Raw genomic sequence first — 20154 nt, 5'->3', positions numbered from 1 at the left:
ACAACAACAACAACAACAACAAAACAACCCTGACCCATTTCAGGAGTAGTATACTTGCAGATTGAAGCACAAGACAAAGATCCTACAAGTAGCACCACTGGACACACCACAAAAGGTCACAATTCAACTAAATTCAACACAGACATTATCCTGCACCACTTCTAATTTTATTTTGTGCTGCTGCAGTTGAACTGTCCATTGATCCCCCAAAAGCTGAATTAAATCAAGCTTTATAACATGGCTATCTCTATAATATATGGTGTGGTGTAAATTATGGAAGCACTCTACAACTGCTTAAAGAGAGTAACTTTTCTTAAAGCATTGAGCCTTTCCTGAGCTGTGGAAACTCAGCATATGATGAAGAATTAACTACAAGTGACAACAGTTTTTCTAAACTGTACTAAACAACTCCTGCAACAGACTATGTGACAACATGGAAAATTTTCTAAGTAAAGCTGCAGCACTCTGCAGATAATGTTACTGGATATAATTTGCTGATGCCATTAAATTACCCTTAACTAACATAAGTCTAAAGAAAACAGCACAGTATGCAGCTATTCCAATAATGGAATATGATTGCAGAAGTGTGACTTTTTTCAACAAAATGTACTACAGAATAAAGACTAAGAATGTTAATGCAGTATGAAAGAGAATGTAGCATACAAAACAATACTTACTACCCCAAATGACACCTCCTGGTGTAATGGATCATGGGCTAAGAACTGAAGGGGAGCTGAGGGAGGCAACGTTGGTGGATGGGCTGAGGGAGGGTATGTAAAACCTCCTACAGGAAGATGTTCTCCAAGCAATTCTACATCATTTTCTATCCTTTGAAGTGGCTACAAAAAAAAACAGAGATAGCCTTTGTTGTAATAATAGAGATGAAATTTTTCCCCAGTAAAGAACTGCAGTCCCAGCTGTATATTCTGTGCTGCCATGATCAGTTTTATAGTAACTCTGTGAACAATTCCTAGGTCATTAACACTACCCAAAAAAAGCAAAGACAACACTACACATTTGATATAAATTCACCTTTTCCAGCTAGCCACGCTTATAGACCAGGAATTTATGCGATCTAGCAAATATAGGAGTGGCTGTAATTTCCTGTATCTTGCACTTTTCAGGATAAATATTTGCTCTCCCTCTTGCCAGGCTGCTCTCACTGTATAACTATGCAAGAGAAAAAAATAAACAACCATAGACAAGAACTGAAATTGTGCCAGAAAAACTGAAAAGTAGAGAGGAATCATGGTGGTTCCAGTAGATGAAACTGATAATGATATCCAGAAAGTAGATGTTTTCCAAGAAGAGTCATGCAAGCAGTCCTAACAAGCAGTCCTGAGGTTTCAGAAGCATGAGATTCCAAGATTAGTTTTGTTGCTACTCAAATCTATTACATGAGTCCAAAAGTGTCCAAGAAACAACCAGGTATTCTCACTGTTTCATAAATACACCTTTCTATTACTTTCACTGAATTCCACCATTTCAAGAAATTCAGCTAAGAAAGCCACCTTGTAGAACCAAAGTAATATTCTGTTTTCCTGTTACACGGAATGAACAAGATATTCTTAAACCACTACAATACAAGCTTTTTGGCAGAGCTGAAAGCTGACAGACAAACCTAGTTAAAAACCTAAGTAAGCAAATCAAGCTAAGACCTGAGTTCATACATTTTCTAAAGCTAAGTCTTGCAAAGATTTCTACCACAAAAAACCCACTCTGTTAGGATGATGGAAACTGTTCTCCCATCACTGCAATGAAGTGATTACAACCCTATCCACATCAGAGACATGGCATGAAGGAGTCTCAGCAGTGTTCACAACAATAAAGCTATATCGTATTTCTGTGTTAAAGAAATATCTGGGTCTTCTTCTCACCAGGGCAAACAAATGGACAAGTACTCAGATAGCCACATAGAAAGAGTGGTAGGCCAGAACTGCAAACCTGATTTCCCCCTAAATCCAAAACAGGATCACATTTTCCCATGTTGCCATAGTCCATTTCACTAAGCCACATCTGCTTAAGCAGGAACATCATTAACTTTCATAAGTGTAAAATGTCCTAGGAAAAAGACTGGTCATTTAAAAATTAATCAAGTAATACAAAAGAAACATGAAATAAAAGCAACGCTGTGCTTTTTTTCTCTGCTAAGCTTTTCTCTGAGATGCTTACTATGCTTACACAACCTTCTCTGGATTCTATTCTGCTCCCTGGAAAAGAAATACCTGATGGTGAAGGAAACACCCATCTTTCTGAGAGAAGTAAAAGCCTATGAAGAAACAGCACAGTCAATGACGAAATCTGATGTGAAACACTGAACTTCAGAAATATTTTTTCATCTTCATACCAAGTGGTTACAATTTGAAAGAAAATCCTTGTTTCCTCAATCAGGTATCAGTACTATGTGCCCATCCAGCCCACCAGTTCTACTCAGAGTGGGGTAAGAAGCATTACTTACCGACCGTGACTGCTGTGCTTGGAAAGGAACAAATTGTCCTGGAGGAGGTAAGTGAGGAGGGTGGTGTGTAGAGATATGAGGAGGATGCAAAAGGAATGGGTCACTAGAAATGAGGGGTGGAAATGCAGCATATGGTACAGGTAGGTGCTGGACTGAGCACGCCTGAAGCATCTGAAATAAAATGAAAACAATACATTTTTGTAGCACAAACATTCCCTACACAGTGTTCCATATTCTATGTATTTATTATGGAAATAGACAACTGGAACAGAACAGTTCTTTAGCCTTACTGAAAAAGCCTGCAAAATACAAATAAATAATAGGTCATCCAAATACCCAAGGAACAGTGATTACTACAGAACAGGCTCTAGGAAGCAGCATAGTGTGACATCTGCTAGGTGCTCATGAGGTCACCAGGAGTCTGGATTTTCAATACTCCAGGATTAGACAGGCTCCTAAGTGATGAGCAGATAACAGTTATCCTTGTTAATTTTATTTTTCACACATCATCACCAAAACAACATGCCAAACTAATGGTCTTGTAACCACTTTAGGCTCTAGATGCAGCTGAGGGACTCAGCTGTCAGACTGCCTAAAGACCTCTTCTGCCTATGAATAATTCATACAGTCTGCTCCATTTTGGGTGAGTCCTTAGCTCTAAAAGCAGCTCCCTAGAGACAGATAATACAGGAAATAGCTCTTTTTCTCTCCTCCTTTAAATTCCTGACACAAAAGCAACTTTGGGCACTAATGTTTGAACAATAAAATGATGAAGGCACTGCAGGGGAACAGGAATGTGCTTTGTGGCATTGCTCAATTTTACTTTCACCTTTACATATGGAGGAGAAAGGAACCTGCATTCTCTTTTTTGTTGTGCTTTGGTCCAATATGAGACTGTCAGGCATTTATTTTACAATTTTAGCAATTACAAGAGAATTCAATTAATATATTCATTATCAAATCTTGAAAAGAACAATTACCCAGCTTTGATCTCCCATATTTTTTTATTAGTTTTTATTAGCATACATTCACATACTGACTAAAACAGCATAAAATGGTAAAAGGAATTAACTAAAAGTTAGATTTCAGTAGTGGAGGTGAAACTACCATCTTAATTTGCTATGACCATGACCAAATATAAACCTCCAAATGCACGAAAACACTAGTGGAATAATTTGATCCAACTACTATTTTTAATTTAAATGCTGACTATTCTTTTCTCTCAGTTACAATACATTTTTTCTAAAACAAATAACATAAACAAGTGTTTCTAGCTTTCTGAAACAGCTGAAGATAAATCTGCAGGTACAACATCTCACAGTCTTCTTCAAAACATGAGATTCTTTGGGAAACACTGAAACAGGATTCTACTTGGTGAAGATTACCATAGCTCCTATATAAGTTTGGAAATGTTTGATTTGTGCTATGCCCATGTTACTTTTTAGAGTTAAGAGTAAATCAAGGCCACACTAACTTCCAAGCAGAAAGAAATGAAAACTACCTGTTTACATATCCAAGTTTTAAAAAAAGTTCTTCAGTTTGGACATACAGAATGACCTGCATTGGAAGGTACCTTAAAAGATCGTTTTGCTCCAAACTCCTTGCCATGGGCAGGGACACCCTTCACTAGACCAGGTTGCTCAGAGCTTCATCCAATCTGTCCTTGAACATTTTCAGGGATGAATATATAATTTTCCTGGGAAACTTGTTGCAGTGCCTCACCTTCACAGTAAAGATTTTTTTTCCTATTATCCAATTTAAACCTACTCTTTTTCAGTTTAAAGCCCCATCTTCTTCTGTCACTACATGCCCTTGCAAAAAGTCTGTCCTCAGTTCTTGTAGGCTCCCTTCAAGTACTGGAATTAGGGTACCTCAAAGCCTTCTTTCTTCCAGGCTGAACAAACCTAATTTTCTCTGCCTTTCATCATAGGAGAGGTGCTCCATCCCTCCGATCATCTTGGTGTTCCTCCTCTGGAGAGCCTCCAGCAGTTCTGTGTCCTTCCTGTGCTGGGACCCCAGAGCTGGATGCAGGGTTCCAGCTGGGGTCTCACCAGAGCAGAGCAGAGGGACAGAATCCCCTCCCTCCCCTGCTGCCCACGCTGCCCTGGATGCAGCCCAGGACGTTTGGCTTTCTGGGCTGGGAGTGCTCATGGCTGGGTCATGTGCAGCCTCTCACCCACCAGCACCCCCAAGTCTTCTCACAGGGCTGCTCTCCATCTGTTCATCCCCAGCCTGTGCTGGTATGACCCATGTGCAGCACTTTGTGTTTGGTCTTGTTACACCACATGAGATTTCATACGGGCCCATTCCTCAAGCCTGTCCATGCCCCTCTGGATGCCATCTTGTTCTTTGAAGAACTTTTAAAACTGATGAGGCCATTTAATAAAAGGCATTTGTTTACTTCATAGCTACACATGCAGTGAGAGAGACAAATGTTAAAATAACAAAAGGAAAGTTCACAGATGAAGCTGGTGAGCAAGGTGACATGCTCAAGGGAGGGCATGGGCTACCTTTGAGATGTATTTTCAAAGGCTGGAGAAACTGGCCAACAGGAGCTATTTAAAATTCAAAGACAAATGTGAAGTCTGGCACTGGAAAAGAGTAACTCCACGGATTAAGAAACTCTGAGACCAACTGGTTGCAGTCAGATTTGCAGGAAAAAGAAGTGGGGTTGTGGTACACAATACCCACAGTATACTTAGTCAAAAATGCCTATGGTATGCTGGGCCGCACGGCTAAGAAAGCAACTGGTGAAACCAGTGAAGTGATTCTGCCCCTCCATTCAGAAACTGTGGCATTAATCTCAAGTCCTGGACCCAATTTTGAGTGTCCCAGTGCCAGAGACAATGACAAGAAAATGACCAAGTCTTGGTGAAAGTCATGATGATCACTGACTTGGACAAAACTGCATAAAAGATGTGGCAGCACTAGACTTGCTCTTCTTTAAAAAGAGAAAACTAAGCAAAAACCTTACCCCTGTGTCTACTTCCCGAGAGCAGACTGGAAGAATCCAAGTCCTCCTCAAGAAGCAAAGTGAAAAAGCACAAGGACCAAGATGCAACGAAGAAAACTCAAGCAGACATACACAGGAAATTCTTCATCACAAGGACAGTCAAACACTGGAGCAGAAGCTTAGAGGCGTTATGAAATCTCCACACTTGGAAGCTGCAGCAGGTGACCACCAGACAACCTCCAGAGCCTCCTCTCAACTTAAAACTGTTCCTCAATTTTATGCTTGAACAGAAGAAAGCATAAAGTCTGCCTGCTAATGCTACAGAAATGTAACTGTATATATTCACTTGCACTGGTTCTATTCTCTCAACACACTTGATTAACTGTTCCACATCCAAAACAAAAACCAGAGCTTTACTCCTGTATGTATTAAAAGGGCAACTGCATTATCGGATTACAAAGCATTTTATGAACTGCACAGATAATATACCTATTCAAAGCATAGGGTTAAGATTATCAGTAACCATTGGATGGATTTTCTTAAGCCCCAGAACAGTTTCAGACTTTTTTCTGTTGTTCCTTAGGACATGCTGCTTTTTTCCTTGCTGAATTTACTATGTCAGTAAGTATTGTTCCAGTTTCTTGCTACTTATTCTGATATTGCTTTATTCCACTAACACCACCACTAAACAGAAGAAAATGGCTGTCTCTCATGCTGCCCCAGGATTTACATTACAGCTTATGTACATTACATACATTACAGCGTATGTAAGAGATTTTCAACAATTTGACAGGTTAAGGGAAACTGATTCTCACAAATACTCCAGACTAACCAGCAGCATGCTGCAGACCTTGTTGCCTCTCATGAGGATAAATGGTACCCAGGCATGATAAACAGAAATTGCCCTTACTCTTCATAAGCAACCCAAAGAAATAGATGGATCATATCAAGGGTTTTGTTTCGGTGCCACACAGGCTTATTCATGTCACAGAATGCACTACAGGAAAAGCAAAGTTATGTACTGCTGGCAGAGACCAATATTATACAAACATCAAAAGTGTTCACTAGATGCTGTATATAGTACTGTGTATGACATAGATTTTTACTAAAAAAACAGATTGAAGCTGGTGTAGTTAGAGAGACCCACTTACTGGGGGAGGCACACTGCAAACTGGAAGGTGCTGGCCACTGAAAACCACTGAGCACCCTGGGACCTGCTGTGTGCTGCAGGCTGGAATGTGCTGGCCTGTGCAAAGTGGTATCCCATGCGGAGCCACAGTTGTCACTGTGTATGAAACAGGAACTGTGCCCTGATGGATCTGCAGCAAAAGGAAAAGAAAGATGGATTTAATAACTTACTGCAAAGTCTTAACACTGTTGTACAGCACAGTAAGATAATAAGCTTTTACTTACAGATCAGAAAAATAATACAGTCACAAAGTGTATTAGAAGGCACATGGTTGTAATCTCCATTCATTAAAATGTTTTTTATCAGTGGAATGTTATTTATTGATCAGAATTTCTGGGCAAGAGGCATCTCTCATCTTAACATGTTAAAACTTCAGTGGCACCTTAGTCACTCAGAAGCACATCAAACTACTAAGTCTACTAAGTCTACCCTCTCTTCTGTTCCCACGGTTAATTCTTAAGAAATAAAAAGGTAGTAACTCCCACATAAAAGCTAATCTACAAGAAGCTCAAGAATTTTCTCTGTTCTGAAGGGACTGATACAATATTAACTCAAGAGACTTCTATCTTTTAACAACAAAACTGTTTTCCAGATTTCTTCCAAAGAGACCACTCTCAATTCACTTTTATGCCAGAACTTAAACTAAATTCCCAATTAAAGCAACAACAGCTAGCAAGAAAGATGAAAAGGAAAAGTTAACATGACTAAGAGGCAGCAGACCCTAACAATCCAGATTCATATTAGGAAACTATGTAACACAATTTTCTAACTAGTGGCAATCCCTAAAATTTAATCATCAATCTAAGATCCAAAGATATCCTTGACCTAGAAATCACATGAGATGTTTGCTTGTTTAGATTTTGTTGTTGGCTTTGTTTTGTTGGATTTTTTAACACTGAGCAATCTTTTAACAGGATTAAGAGTCAGGCAGCACAGATTAATTGAAACTAATTATTTTCAAAGCTCTCTCTTCTGTCACGATCAGCCAAAATAGAACCTTCTTATTTAAAATGGAACAAGAACAGTTCTTCAGGAAGGTAAGAATGAGTAAAGAGAGCTAAACTACCAAACTGGTAGTGTACAGCCAGAAAAAGAGATCAAAATAGATAACTGAACACAGATTAAAATCTCAGCTATCAATAATAGACAGAAACAAGTCTCAGGAAAGACACTGGACTTGAACCAGTTCTGGCTCTGCTACAAAAGCTGGGCATAAGTGCGATGATACATGTGATCCTGGAAAGTTCATTGGTCACAATAATAATAATAATAATAATAATAAATTACTTCTAAAAATGTCCTTGAATTGGAAAGCAGCACCATGGAAGAACTCGGTCAATCTTAAAATACTGACATCTATCTGATCATAGACAGTGTTTGGCAGTGGGATGGAAAACTGTTCAGCCAGATTTGTCATGAGCTTAAAACATAAAGCAAGCACATAACTTGATTTCCAGCAGAAATGTTAAAAATGTGACTTTGTGAGACTGCTAGAATGGTATTGGCATCCATCCATGCACCTGGTCCCAAATGCAAATACTTCCCTGCTAGAACGGCACTGCACACATAGTATGATGCACCAGGGCTATGCAAATGCACTGAGTGCAAACCAGCTTTTAAGCACAGCTGTAACAGCTGCATTCTGTGCACATGCAGCTTCTGATATGGACATGGGAGTTCATGCCAGGTCTATTATGACTATGTCGCAACTAGTGTACTTGTGCTGTGGCCTGTTAGTTTAGTAGACAACAACAAATGTTACGTCAACAGGATCACAGAATCATTTAGGTGGGAAAAAAAACCCTAAGTTCATCAAGTCCAACCATTAACCCAGCACTGCCACTCCTAAATCACATCTGTAATTGCCAACCCATGTGTCTTTTAAATACCTCCAGGCCAGTTCCAATGCTTGACAATCCTTTCAGTAATTTTACCGAATGTCCAATCTAAACTACCCTTGAGAAATTTGGTGCAATTTCTTCTTGTCCTGTCACTTGTTACTTGGGAAATCACCAGGTTACAACTTCCTTTCATGTAGTTTTAGGTAAGGTCCTCCCAGAGCCTCCTTTTCTCCCGGCTAAACACACGCAGCTCCCTCAGCCACTCCTCATACAATTTGTGCTCCAGCACCTTCACCAGTTCCATTGCTCTTCAAGGACATGCTCCATCAATGCTTTGTCCTCCTTGTAGTGAGAGGCCCAAAACTTCTTTTACAGGTTATCAGTTACAGAATTCTACACAAAGTGCTGCCACAGAGGTGAATTATTTACTTTCTGGACCAACTACATATATATTTTTTTTCACATAATTTAAGAACAAGTTGATTAGGCTTGGAGAGTTGATTTAGTTATGTAACAAAACTATCAGGAGTTTTGCTGCTATGCAGACAACCAACTATATGCATTGTGAATTCTACCTCTAAATAACACATTTTAACTATTTAATGACTCCTAACCTAAGGTATTTAATGTGAAATAGAATACAAAATAAGTATATATTAATACCAGATTAATATAAGTATATATAAATATCAGAACACGTCTTTATTGCAAGAAACTAGTTACACAAGTAAAATAATTGCATTTCAAAGGTTTGAGACAGAGACATAGAGAAGTATGCCAATTCATGCATTGCCAAATTGTTAAGTATTATTTTTTAAGTATCAATCTTCTTTATAAAAAGTGTGAACTTCTTGTGTATTTTTCACTGCCTACTGCAATGCTCCATACATGCAATACTCAACAAAAGCCACCACTCTTTAAGAAGTCAAATGAACTTTCATGTTTTGTGACTTTCACTGTCAACCATGAGATGAGGTGAACTATTTGGCGAGGAGAGGGATCCTGAAAATCATGGGAAAACCCCCCCCAAAACCAAATGCCACATCTTGAACAGCCTTCTGTTTGTGGTCTAAAAAATTTTACCTGATCATGAATGTCAACCATCACTGCATTCTGCTGTGGTGGGTGAGCAGCTGGGTGCAACATACGAGGAGATACATTCGGTGGGCGAAAGGCTCGAGGCTCTTCTATTGCTTGCTGCTGTCCATAGGAGAGATGGTGATAGTTTTCATCCTGGCTAATAGAATTATGCCTAGATAAACGATCTCTCCTTGCTCTCTGACGTCGAACAGGAGGACTGGAAATGCATTAAAAAAAATTAGAGGTCATATAAAGGACAAAAATCCTACTTCATAGCTAAAACCTCAAGAGAATCAAATATCAAGGAATTTTTTAAACTGGAAAATTTTACTAGAACAAGTTTATTAGATTGGAACAAAAATTTTCACTGACAGAACTGCTAGAATCCTTACAAATGGCATTTTTTTCAGTATGGAAATACTTAATAGAGCATAGCTTAATGCTGTTAGGGAAACCAAGAGAAGAACTTCTATGTAAATATTACCTTGTTAAAAAAATGACACTTGGATTGCCACAGTAGTGCTCAAAAGTCAAGATAGCAATCTTCATAACATTCCCATGCTTCTATTCTATCTAGGTAAAAATCCGTCCTTAAATGATCACAGATTTCATCAAGGTCTTTGTTTCAACCACACCACAGAATGATTGTTTGCTTAGTGACAGCAGACAAAGCAGTAGACTTCTTTGAAGAAATAAATTAATTTTCCAGCTCTTACATGTTCACTGCCTAACTGAGGTGTATTCTAAAATTCTCTCCAGAAAATCACAGGAAATTATGATTGTGGTATTGTTTCTTTTTCAGAGAGGAGAATCTCTGTAGATAGATTTAGACCAGAGCATACACCTCATTTGATCAACTGATCTACAGGTGTAGGGTTTGATTATGCATACTTTTATAATTGCTGTGTATCTTCTGAGCAGATCTGCAACTATCTTGAGCCAAAACTTCTAGAAATCCAAGACCATTGGTTCAGGTTCAGCACTCAGAAAATGATGAACACAAATGATAAACTCACTATGAGAGGTTTTGAACAAGTCACTTCTCATTTATTTGGAAGGGGAAAGCACTGAAAAACACAGTGATCTTGCAGTACTTTCAGCACACGCCTTCCAATCTCCACAACACACAAAAGTTACAGGTCCCAGAAGCAACAGCAAATTAAAGCTACATGAGGTGAAATGGCTTCCCATTTATGAAACAGGATTAAGGACCCAAACTGCAGAGAAGAGACAAAAAGGATCTGTGATCATTATTAGATCCTGTCCTCTCCAACACTGCATGGAACAGAGCTTCTGCTATTACCAAACAAAAATCAAATAAACCTGCAAACTACTGGCAAATCCCAGCTACTTCTTCGGTTGAGTCCAACTTTTGTGCTGCATGAAACAGACATACTTGGGGGAAGTGAGACCACATTACCAGCGACCTAGATGCTACTGTGTGCATATTGATACAATGTCTCAAGCCACTATTTTTCTACCCGACCTCACAGAGATTTTATGACATTACTGCCATCCTTAGAACTGAAACAAATAGTAATTCTCAACAGGTCAGACAGAAGGCATAAGGCCAGGCTGTAACACAGCAAAGAAAAACCCCAACAATCTAAAAATGCATAGCTGCCTTTATTTTTATAAACTACCACGGCAGAACAGACAAGCTGTGTTTTCTTCTAACCACTGAGAACCTAAATTAAGTTCTTATTAATGTATTTTGTCTTAAATCCAGTTTCCTTTCCTGAAGTTTTTCTGCACTCTGTATTGCTTTATTACTAATATGGCACAACTGCTATATTCTCCTTACGTAAAACTGGCATGTATAGCTTCTGATCGTGGAACTAGTAATGCAGAAGATGTCCTAGTGTTTGGAGTACCCAGGTTGTTTTAAATTTGCTGTTTTCTGCTATGAAACAGAAATGGTCTGAATATTTTAACATTAAAATGTCTATGTGAGGATTTTTCTTTGGAAAAACTCCAAAAATAGAGGAAAGTTATAAAAGACAACACCAACATTTCAGAAGAACAGAAATTGTCTTAACTGCCACCACCACTTAGACAAGGTGGCTTGTTAGACAAGGTAGTTCTCATAAAACTAGTCTTGCCTCTGTCTTGGTTAAAAAGCCAGGTTTTACTTTTCTATGAACTCAGAATTACGAAAAAGCCAGTAAACGCTGGCAAAACTTCTGGAGTGTCTTTTTAAATGAATGAAGAAGTATCATTCTCTGGAAAAAAGCAAATTTGGATTTTTTTCCTGTACAGAATTATAAATGTACTATCCTTTCAATCAGCAAAATATCAGCTTTATCAGCTTCTGAATCACTGGAAATTACTTCAAAATAATTGTCAAGACATGGGTCTAAACTATTATTAAACTTCAGTAATGAACTTGTGCTTGAAGTCTTTAAAAACAGCCACAAAAAAAATCCTCTGTTACTACATGCACAGTATAAACACAGTAAATGCCGGGTTAAAACAAAGAAGACAGGATGAAAGTGGTGAAAAAATTGCAGGAATTCCTACCCTCAGGTAAGAACAGCCATCAAAAGGTATCCAAAACTGCAGAGTTAGTATGTGCAGATCTTAGTATTTCTAAAAAGGGTGATTTCTTTGCAGTAAGACATTCTTGAATCCCTTTAGTTCAGAATTACATTCAAGACAAGGAGGAAAGGAAGCACAGATGAAAGGTAAGGCACAGCAATGGTACAGATCCCCCCATTTCACAATGGCTGATTAAGATAAATTGGAATGGCTTTCTGTTTCACACAGGCATGCATCATGCTTTTACATTCGTAATTTATCTGTACTACTACATAAAGTATCTGGACAAAATCTTTCCGCAAATTCACACAAGGCCATCTTTATTAATGAAGTATTTATTTGCTTACAATGAATCAGAATAAAAAAACACTACAAATTAGGGCACTCTTGTGTTAAGCACAGTACAAAATCCCTGATACCAAGAGGTAAGGTCAAAATAGTAAGACAGGTAATGAAAAAAAACCATCCAGCAAATAAAAAAACCCAACCCAAGACAGACTGTCCTGACCAACAGGAATCAAGTGGTAGGACGGAAGAGTCAATGTTGATTACGCTGGGGCACTGATGACCACAATAGTCACACTTAAAAGGTTTTGCCTGCACTGACCCTAGCCTATTTCCTTGAGCTCAATGACCATTTGAAGCTGGAGTGCACCTTTCATCTTATCTTAACCTGAAAACCTGGTGAACTCTGAAACCATCCTGCAATGAGAAGAGAAAACAAAGCAAGGAAAACAAAAAAATCAGCTTCAAAAGCACAGGCATAACCTCACCTAAAGCATTAATAACAGATGCACTCATAATGATCTTAAGGAATCAAATTTTGACCAATGAGAATGGCTATTAGTTCTGGTATGACTCCAGAGCACTCTAAGACTCAGAAAGAATCCTGCAAAACAAGAAACATGTATGTATTGTCTTCCCTAAAAATCCTGCTGCTAGAAGAAGACATTAGGTGCAATGCTATTCTGGAACTGACCTGGAGCTAGCTCAAACACAACATTGCACCCAAGCTAAAAAATGCCCTGACTCAAGTGCACGGAAACAAAGTACTGACACATTCCAATGTCTCTGAATAGAGCAAAAGTGTGTCTTATCACCCAGGAGCAAGCGAGCTGGCCCTAGAAAGAGTAATTTTTTGTCCATAAAACAGCAGCCAACCTAACAGCTCCTGTTAGACTGAAGATGGCTTTGCAACGAGGTGTCTCCCTGTTTGCAAACGGCTTACTTGCAAAAGCCACAGGCTACTACCTCGGTAGCACTTGACTGTATCTGAATGTAAAGACACTTGTCCCATGCACATTCACCCCTTACACATTTCCATTATTTTCCTCCACCCCACAGTATATACAAACAGTCCAGATTCTATTATCTAGCATTTACCTTGTTAAGCATGCTCTTTAACTCTGCAGATGTTAGTGAACACTGCAAAGAAATTTGTGAAAGCTGACTGGACACCAAACAAAAATGACTGAATGCAGGTATTTCAGGCATCTCAGTTCAAACCATTTGAGGTCAAAATAATTTTGTGGGCCAAATGCCCCTAACAAAGCATCCTTGTACTGAACTATATGAAAGGTCAGACCTTCTGTCTTCACAACAATTCTTTTTAATATCACAATTTAACCTTTTTCCTAAGTCTGACATGCTGCATTGAGAGCTGGATATTTTACATGCCACTGAATGAAAGCTTTCAAATTCATCAAGTTGAAGCAAAGATACAAAACTAGCATGCTCTAAACTCTCTTTCTTAAAAATTATTGGCTGATCATTGTTAACAAATTTGATTTGTGGTTATCTGCAGAAAACTATCTAAATATATCTTAAGCCTGAATTTCATATTAATGAAAAAGGATAGATACCGTCTTCGAAAATACAAACCAAGCTAAAACATTTCTTAGAAGCAAATAGAGACAGTGTGTTTTAACTTGCATAAGATGACTCAGTATTTTTGAGGCAGAATATGAAGCAATGGAAGCTTCTAGTTTGGATAATTTGTTTAACTAGAATAGCAAAAAAAAAAAAATTCTGTGTGTTTATGTTTTGCTGGAGTATCATCCATCCAGGCCCCAGTTCCGACCTCTCTCTTCTATGACCACTGGAACTTACTCCAAAATCTCTGCTTTGAGAACTTAATGAGCCACAAGGTAAAAACAAAATGAAAATCTAATTACTATTACCTGTGAACCACCTAGCTCAGCAAACATTTGACACCCCAGCTGATATCTCTCATCCTTATTTTGATTGAAGTACAAAAATAATTGTGACTGTAATGAAAATGATGGTATTACATGAGTAATTCTTATCACCTTTAAAACTACCCTGGTGAGAAAGATTTTTTGTTGCACTTTTCTACATGCTTTTTGCCTCAGTGCAGAGTAATATAGAATTAGGTTCATAATGAAACATGTTTGGAGCACTTCTTTCCTCAAGCTGACTTTTCACATAAATTACAAGATGATGCACAAGCCTGAATTGCTTCCAGTAACTTTTCAGTCACAACTGCATTATCTTACAGCTCAAAGGAAATGTTAACATGTTTACCATGTGTAATCTAGTCAGCACTGCCCAAAACACATCTTCCTTGAGCTAAAATCAGAAAGGACAAGAACTTGTTTCCCAAGCTACAGAGCTTGCTTACCTCCTCCTGTTTCGTGCAGGTGTGTTGCATCGTTCCCCTGAGAAGTGGTGCTGGCTGGGCCGAGCCAAAGGAGGCTGCCTATTTGATGTCATCTCCCATGGTCGCATTGGTGGTGATGGGGCTGGTGATGCTGCTGCGTAGTCAAAGACTGAATGGGAAAGGCGTTGTCGCTTGGGACTAGGACTGTCTTCGCTCTATGCCAGTGCAAAGAAAACCAAAACAAAACAAAAACAAAATCCACCTCCAGATGAGTGAATTACAATCCATACTTCAGTATTGCTTTGCACCTACCATTTAGGAGTGACTCACTGAAGACTGAAGCCTTAAACACCATGAAATTTATCACCTAAATGTATTCACCTTTATATTGTGTTTGTGAACACAAATATTTAATGGTTCCTTAACCCCTGGAAGAATTACTACTTAAATTATACTTCAGCAACAGTAAAATATAAAAATTCCAACATCCATGCAAAATCAGTATCAGAAAAGAGTAATACAAAGAAAATAAGGCATCACCTATTTTACATTCCTCCTGCCTTAGCACTTCAGGCTACAGAAGCATGGGAAGATGTATAAACACAGTCTTCACACATGGAATCTGTACTAGTCAGTAAGCAGCTGCCACACAGAGCCTGCTCTCTGTATTGCGCCCCCTTCCTATCAGGTCTGTACTTAGCTAATCAGACATTTGCTCTATATTGCAGCCTACTTGAATTCTGCTAGCTCAGCACAGACACTTCATCCTTCTAGTTATTCATGGCATGATAATTATTCATACACATAACCTGAAGAGAAGAAAAATCAATCTCTGGTTAAGTCTGTTTACTTCATTAAAATTCCACAAGACTTACATAGTGCCTGAAGTTTCCAGTGCTAGTGATGTGAAGCTCATTCACCTTCAAGCAGTATTTTCCAATTGGTTATGAACACAACTACTTTTCACTGTGTGTCCATGCTATCAAACAATTTAACAGAGCTGTCATTCTTCTCACAAGTTCCCACCAATGCCTATGAAGCCAGTAGCAAATGTAATAAGCATCGCTCCCCTCCACCCCACTATTCTGTCAAAATTAAAACACATCATGCTGTTAACAGGCATGACAACTGAAAATACAGAAAAGTACACATCCTACTTCAGAAATCACCAACTGAACAAACAACAGCTAAAAACATATGAACTACCACTGGAACCATCCTTTAGTCCAAGCATCATATGAACTTCTCTGACAAAATTACTAATGCAAGCAAACTTGTATTATTTAGTTGCCCTCCAGCTTGTACAGTCGCTCCACCGCTTCCTTTTCAGTCCACCACAGCACTATTTCAACTACATTTGCATGTAATTGCAGATAGCAGAAACACAGAAAACAGCTTGCCTGCAATGCCTCTGTGTTCCAGAACTGCCCGCTCCCCCTAGACTGGGTCTCACTTCAGACTTAACTGTAGACTGGACTATGGACCTCTCCCAGCTCTTAGCTTTACAGGAGCATTTCTATTAAGTTGCTTCTTGGTAGGCTTCCATCAACATACAGTTTGTACTCTAGCCTTCTTTCCAGTGAAAGGACACTCACTTTAAGAACTAGAAATTTTGTCCAGGTGTTCAAGAGAAAAAAGGTATTTTTTTCTCTCTTTTACTTCTGGCCAATTTTGTGAAATTTTAGAGCTTTTCAGTCTCTTGCTTTCAATTACTTTACAACAGATTGTAATTTTTCCCTACTGTATCTTATCTAAAACAGTCAGCTTTCATAGGGAACCAGTCTGATAATGCATGCATCTGCTTGTTGCTCAAGCTCTTTTGAACTCCTTTACCAACTGCACTTTAATTTTTTGGAGAAAAACAGGTCAAAAGGCAGGTATGCACCTGATGGTTCATGACAGTAGATGTCCAGGTAAAGGGTGACTCTTCAGAAAGTTGCTTGCCCTGAGAAGTTCAACACCAAAAATACTGGAAGAGAAACCCAGTAAGTGCCTTGAGAGCACTGCTTCTGTGAAAACATTTATTTTATTAGATTTCAGAGAACACTGTCAAATGACCAATCTTAAAGGAACAATGCTATAAGAATCAGAGAAGGCTGATTTGTGGCCCTATTTTTTACACCATGATGACTAAGCCTATTCAAAGAGAAAGGTAAAAAGAATGCAGTTAAATTAGGTATGCTGAGATTTTTTTGAGTGCAAAAGCAAACGTCAAAGGGAGGAAGGAAAAAAGTGCATTTAGTGAAGCTGGCAGAAAAGAAAACCTTGAAAGAATACAATAACCACTTCTATCCTAATACAGTCTGTACATGCCTTTGGCTGGGGATCTCCCACTGCTACTGCCCTAATTTAAATGTGACACCCTTCCCAAGCATTAACACTGCTATACACTGCCCCATATAAAGCAGTCTACTTTGGAATAACAGTGCTTCTATTATTATTATGTTATCATTATTATTTTCTTTTTGCATCAAGAGTGCATCACTTCAGAGACTGCAGAGATGCAAACTCCTAAGTAGTCTGCCTTTATCACCACTACATATTACTAACTCTCACAAATATTTCAATCTCCCCAAGTGCTAACTGCCCTCTGCAGTAAGCAACAGTAATTTTACTCAAAATTGTTTCCCATTAGAAAGAAAATAAAGCTAAAATATTTTTTTGAAACTGCATGTACAGAGATTTAAAATGCAATTGTGTCATTTTCTGTACTGAAAAAGAAGTAACCTAAAGCTAAGTTCAACTTATTTGCAAACAGATGTTATAAAAACCCCAAATACAAACCTAATTAATTGAAGACTTAGTGTTTTGTCTTAGTTATTTTGAATCATGTGGTAATTGGATCAAGATAATACTAGTACGCAGGAACATACGAGGAGCTAATAAGAGAGACATATCCCACATAATTTTGTTTTCATGTTATTTTCAATCAGCATGTGGAAAACTATAAATTGACAGTACATTTTTTCAGTCTGCTATTATTGGTCATTAAGTTCAGTAGTTTATTTCCACAACGACAGGAGCCCCCCAAATCCGAAATCACTCTTATTGTTTCTTGTTAGTACTCAAAACATTTTCTGGGACTACTGCTACTTTTTCCAGTCATTTGCTATGTATTTTTCTTGTGTCCGACATGCAACAAGAACAGACTGGATGGCAGTTATCAAGAACTCTCTACCTAGCTTTTAACTAACAAGGTAAACTCACTTCCCTTCTTTAAAAAACATGGAACCAAAAGAGCATGATCAACAGGAATACAGATTACTTCATATTTAAAGGAAGCTGCATCAGGACAAAGTCATCAGAGTGTTACTAGTAAAAGAAGCAGCATATGTCAGGCCACTAATACCTACAATATCGTCCATAAAATTCAGCATTTCACTGCCATTCCCAGAAGTTATCATTTCACTGACATCCTTAGTGTAGTTTTGTGTCATTCTCATCTGTGTACCCATTAACTCCCATAAGTGTAATGGCAATAAAGGTGAATAAAGAGTATGCCTGCTTGTAAAACACCCTTCAGAAGTATTTGTTCTATTTCTGCATATGTTTCTTGTAGTAATGTTTTCTCTGAAAGCTTTTCCATTTTATTTGGGAAAAACTAGGTATTTTCATCAAGACAACACCCTTTGAGGTGTGTCTTTTTCACTTTCCTTTCCCCGTAAAATTATAAACACTGCAGCCACACACTGATTATTAACCATTACGGAAGGGAATTGTTACCAAAGCAATTCCTGCAAATATCTGAAAATCACTTTCCTCTCCAACTCCCTATACATTTCCACTTAATGGTCCTATGAAACACAAGAAACTACTCCATAACTGCCATCTCAGATTCAGAGAATAAACTACATCTATTCTGTAGCCCATAAAAGATGTGTATTTTAAGAGTAAACTAATACCTCAGGACTATGCTCATGCATAGCCTATAGAAAGTTTACACAAGGACAATCTGATGGATATACCCTGTAAAACCCTACCAGGCAGACCAAAAATCAACAGCTGCATGTTTTTTCTCCATGAGTGCATACTGAAAAGGAAATTATTTTCCCCCATGATACAAGTTGGTAAACATCAACATTTACAAGCATTTTCAAATTTAACTATAGGCATCTAATGGACTAGCAAACTGAGTACTCTGCATATCCTATCTGATCCAACAATTCGTACGACTGTAATTTGAATTACATTTCAACATTTCTGTTAATCTGATTGTACCCACAGTAACAGTAAATTCTTGGGCTGAACAGTTACATCCAAATGCAGTGGTTTATTCACAATCCAAGACCAACCTAATCGTAAGTACATTTTTTGGCTTAGGTTAAGTAAGCTCTGGAGGAGTTGTGCCCCACAATCCCAAAACCAAGACAAGGGAAATCACTTATGTGACAGGATGGAGCCATTGCAGGCCACATGGCTTTGTAAGCATTACTGCCTTCTTCCATCTCTCCCACAGAAAGCAGCAGTGGCAGAAGTTTAATTTAGGTGTGGCATTACAAGGTGGAGTTTACAAGCTCATACAACCCCCCTGTAGCTGGCACTAGAGAAACCAAGTTGTAGGAAACCAAGAAAATTACTCAGATAGCTACAGCTCCTCCAGCTCTTGCCACCAAGAATCTCGCTCACTTCCACCACTGGCACTACAAACCTGGTTGGTTTGTAACATCTCCAGGGAGACTCCAGTTGCTGGCCTAGTTTCTACTCAAGCTGGTCTCACCTAGTCCCTGCAGCACACATACGAAGTGAAATTATGTAGAGGGGCAGTTAAGAAAAGATATAATATAAACAGGACAGACAGCAGGGATGAGGCACAGGGCTCAGCCAGACAAGCATAAAGACTAGCCATAGTCTACTTGTATCAGCCCTTTTACTGTCTGGCCCTATTTTGTTCCTTTCCCAACTCCCTTCCCTTGCAAATTACCTTCTCAGATTACATAGTCTCAATGACCTGCCCCAACACCCTGGACCCTCAAGTTTGCATCCTTATCAGCCACAGAATCTTTGTATGCAAATTTCTGATAGCTCATCAGTTGGTGTGACAGACCAGGTTTTGTTTCTTGTTTTTGTCTCTGTTAAGTTTGCTTGGCAGGTTTGTGTCTCTGTATCTAGTTTATGGCTTCTTCTTTTCTCTGATAATGCCATTTGATGAGGTCTACAATCAAATAATCTCACTGAAATAAACATACCTACATTTCACATACACTCTCCAATTGGTTCAACAGATTTGTGCCTCAAAATATTCCTATTTATTACTGCTTTTCCTTTTCATCCCCTTATGGCACTGTCTTGGGGGTGATTTCATGATGCTTGTATCCCCACTCGTCTGCTCTGTTGTTGTCGAATGTTGAGTTCTGCAGTTTTACGACTGGTTCCAGGAATGAAGGGGGACAGAAGAGGTGCAGAGTTTGCTATCAGAGACTGTGCTTGCTCCCACACATCCTTCACACAGACTGTGCTGTCTGCAGTGGACAGGAG

General features: G+C 38.7%; 1 protein-coding gene across 2 annotated transcripts in view; it reads right to left on the bottom strand.

Annotated features, from left to right (window-relative positions):
* The window catches only part of RNF38 (ring finger protein 38), a 107389-nt gene that overhangs the window by 14391 nt on the left and 72844 nt on the right, over window positions 1-20154 (bottom strand). For both annotated transcript variants that reach the window (XM_062513190.1, XM_062513192.1), the window contains 5 exons: window positions 14701-14894; window positions 9525-9738; window positions 6563-6730; window positions 2459-2629; window positions 678-839 (listed from right to left, as the gene is read on the bottom strand). In XM_062513190.1, the coding sequence (XP_062369174.1) occupies window positions 678-839; window positions 2459-2629; window positions 6563-6730; window positions 9525-9738; window positions 14701-14894 (909 nt within the window). The remainder of the gene's footprint in view (window positions 1-677; window positions 840-2458; window positions 2630-6562; window positions 6731-9524; window positions 9739-14700; window positions 14895-20154) is intronic.

The sequence above is a fragment of the Cinclus cinclus genome, chromosome Z (assembly GCF_963662255.1).
Source record: "Cinclus cinclus chromosome Z, bCinCin1.1, whole genome shotgun sequence".
Classification (NCBI taxonomy): Eukaryota; Metazoa; Chordata; class Aves; order Passeriformes; family Cinclidae; genus Cinclus; species Cinclus cinclus.
The sequence above is the reverse complement of the archived record's forward strand: the minus strand, read 5'-3'. Positions and strand labels throughout refer to the sequence as shown.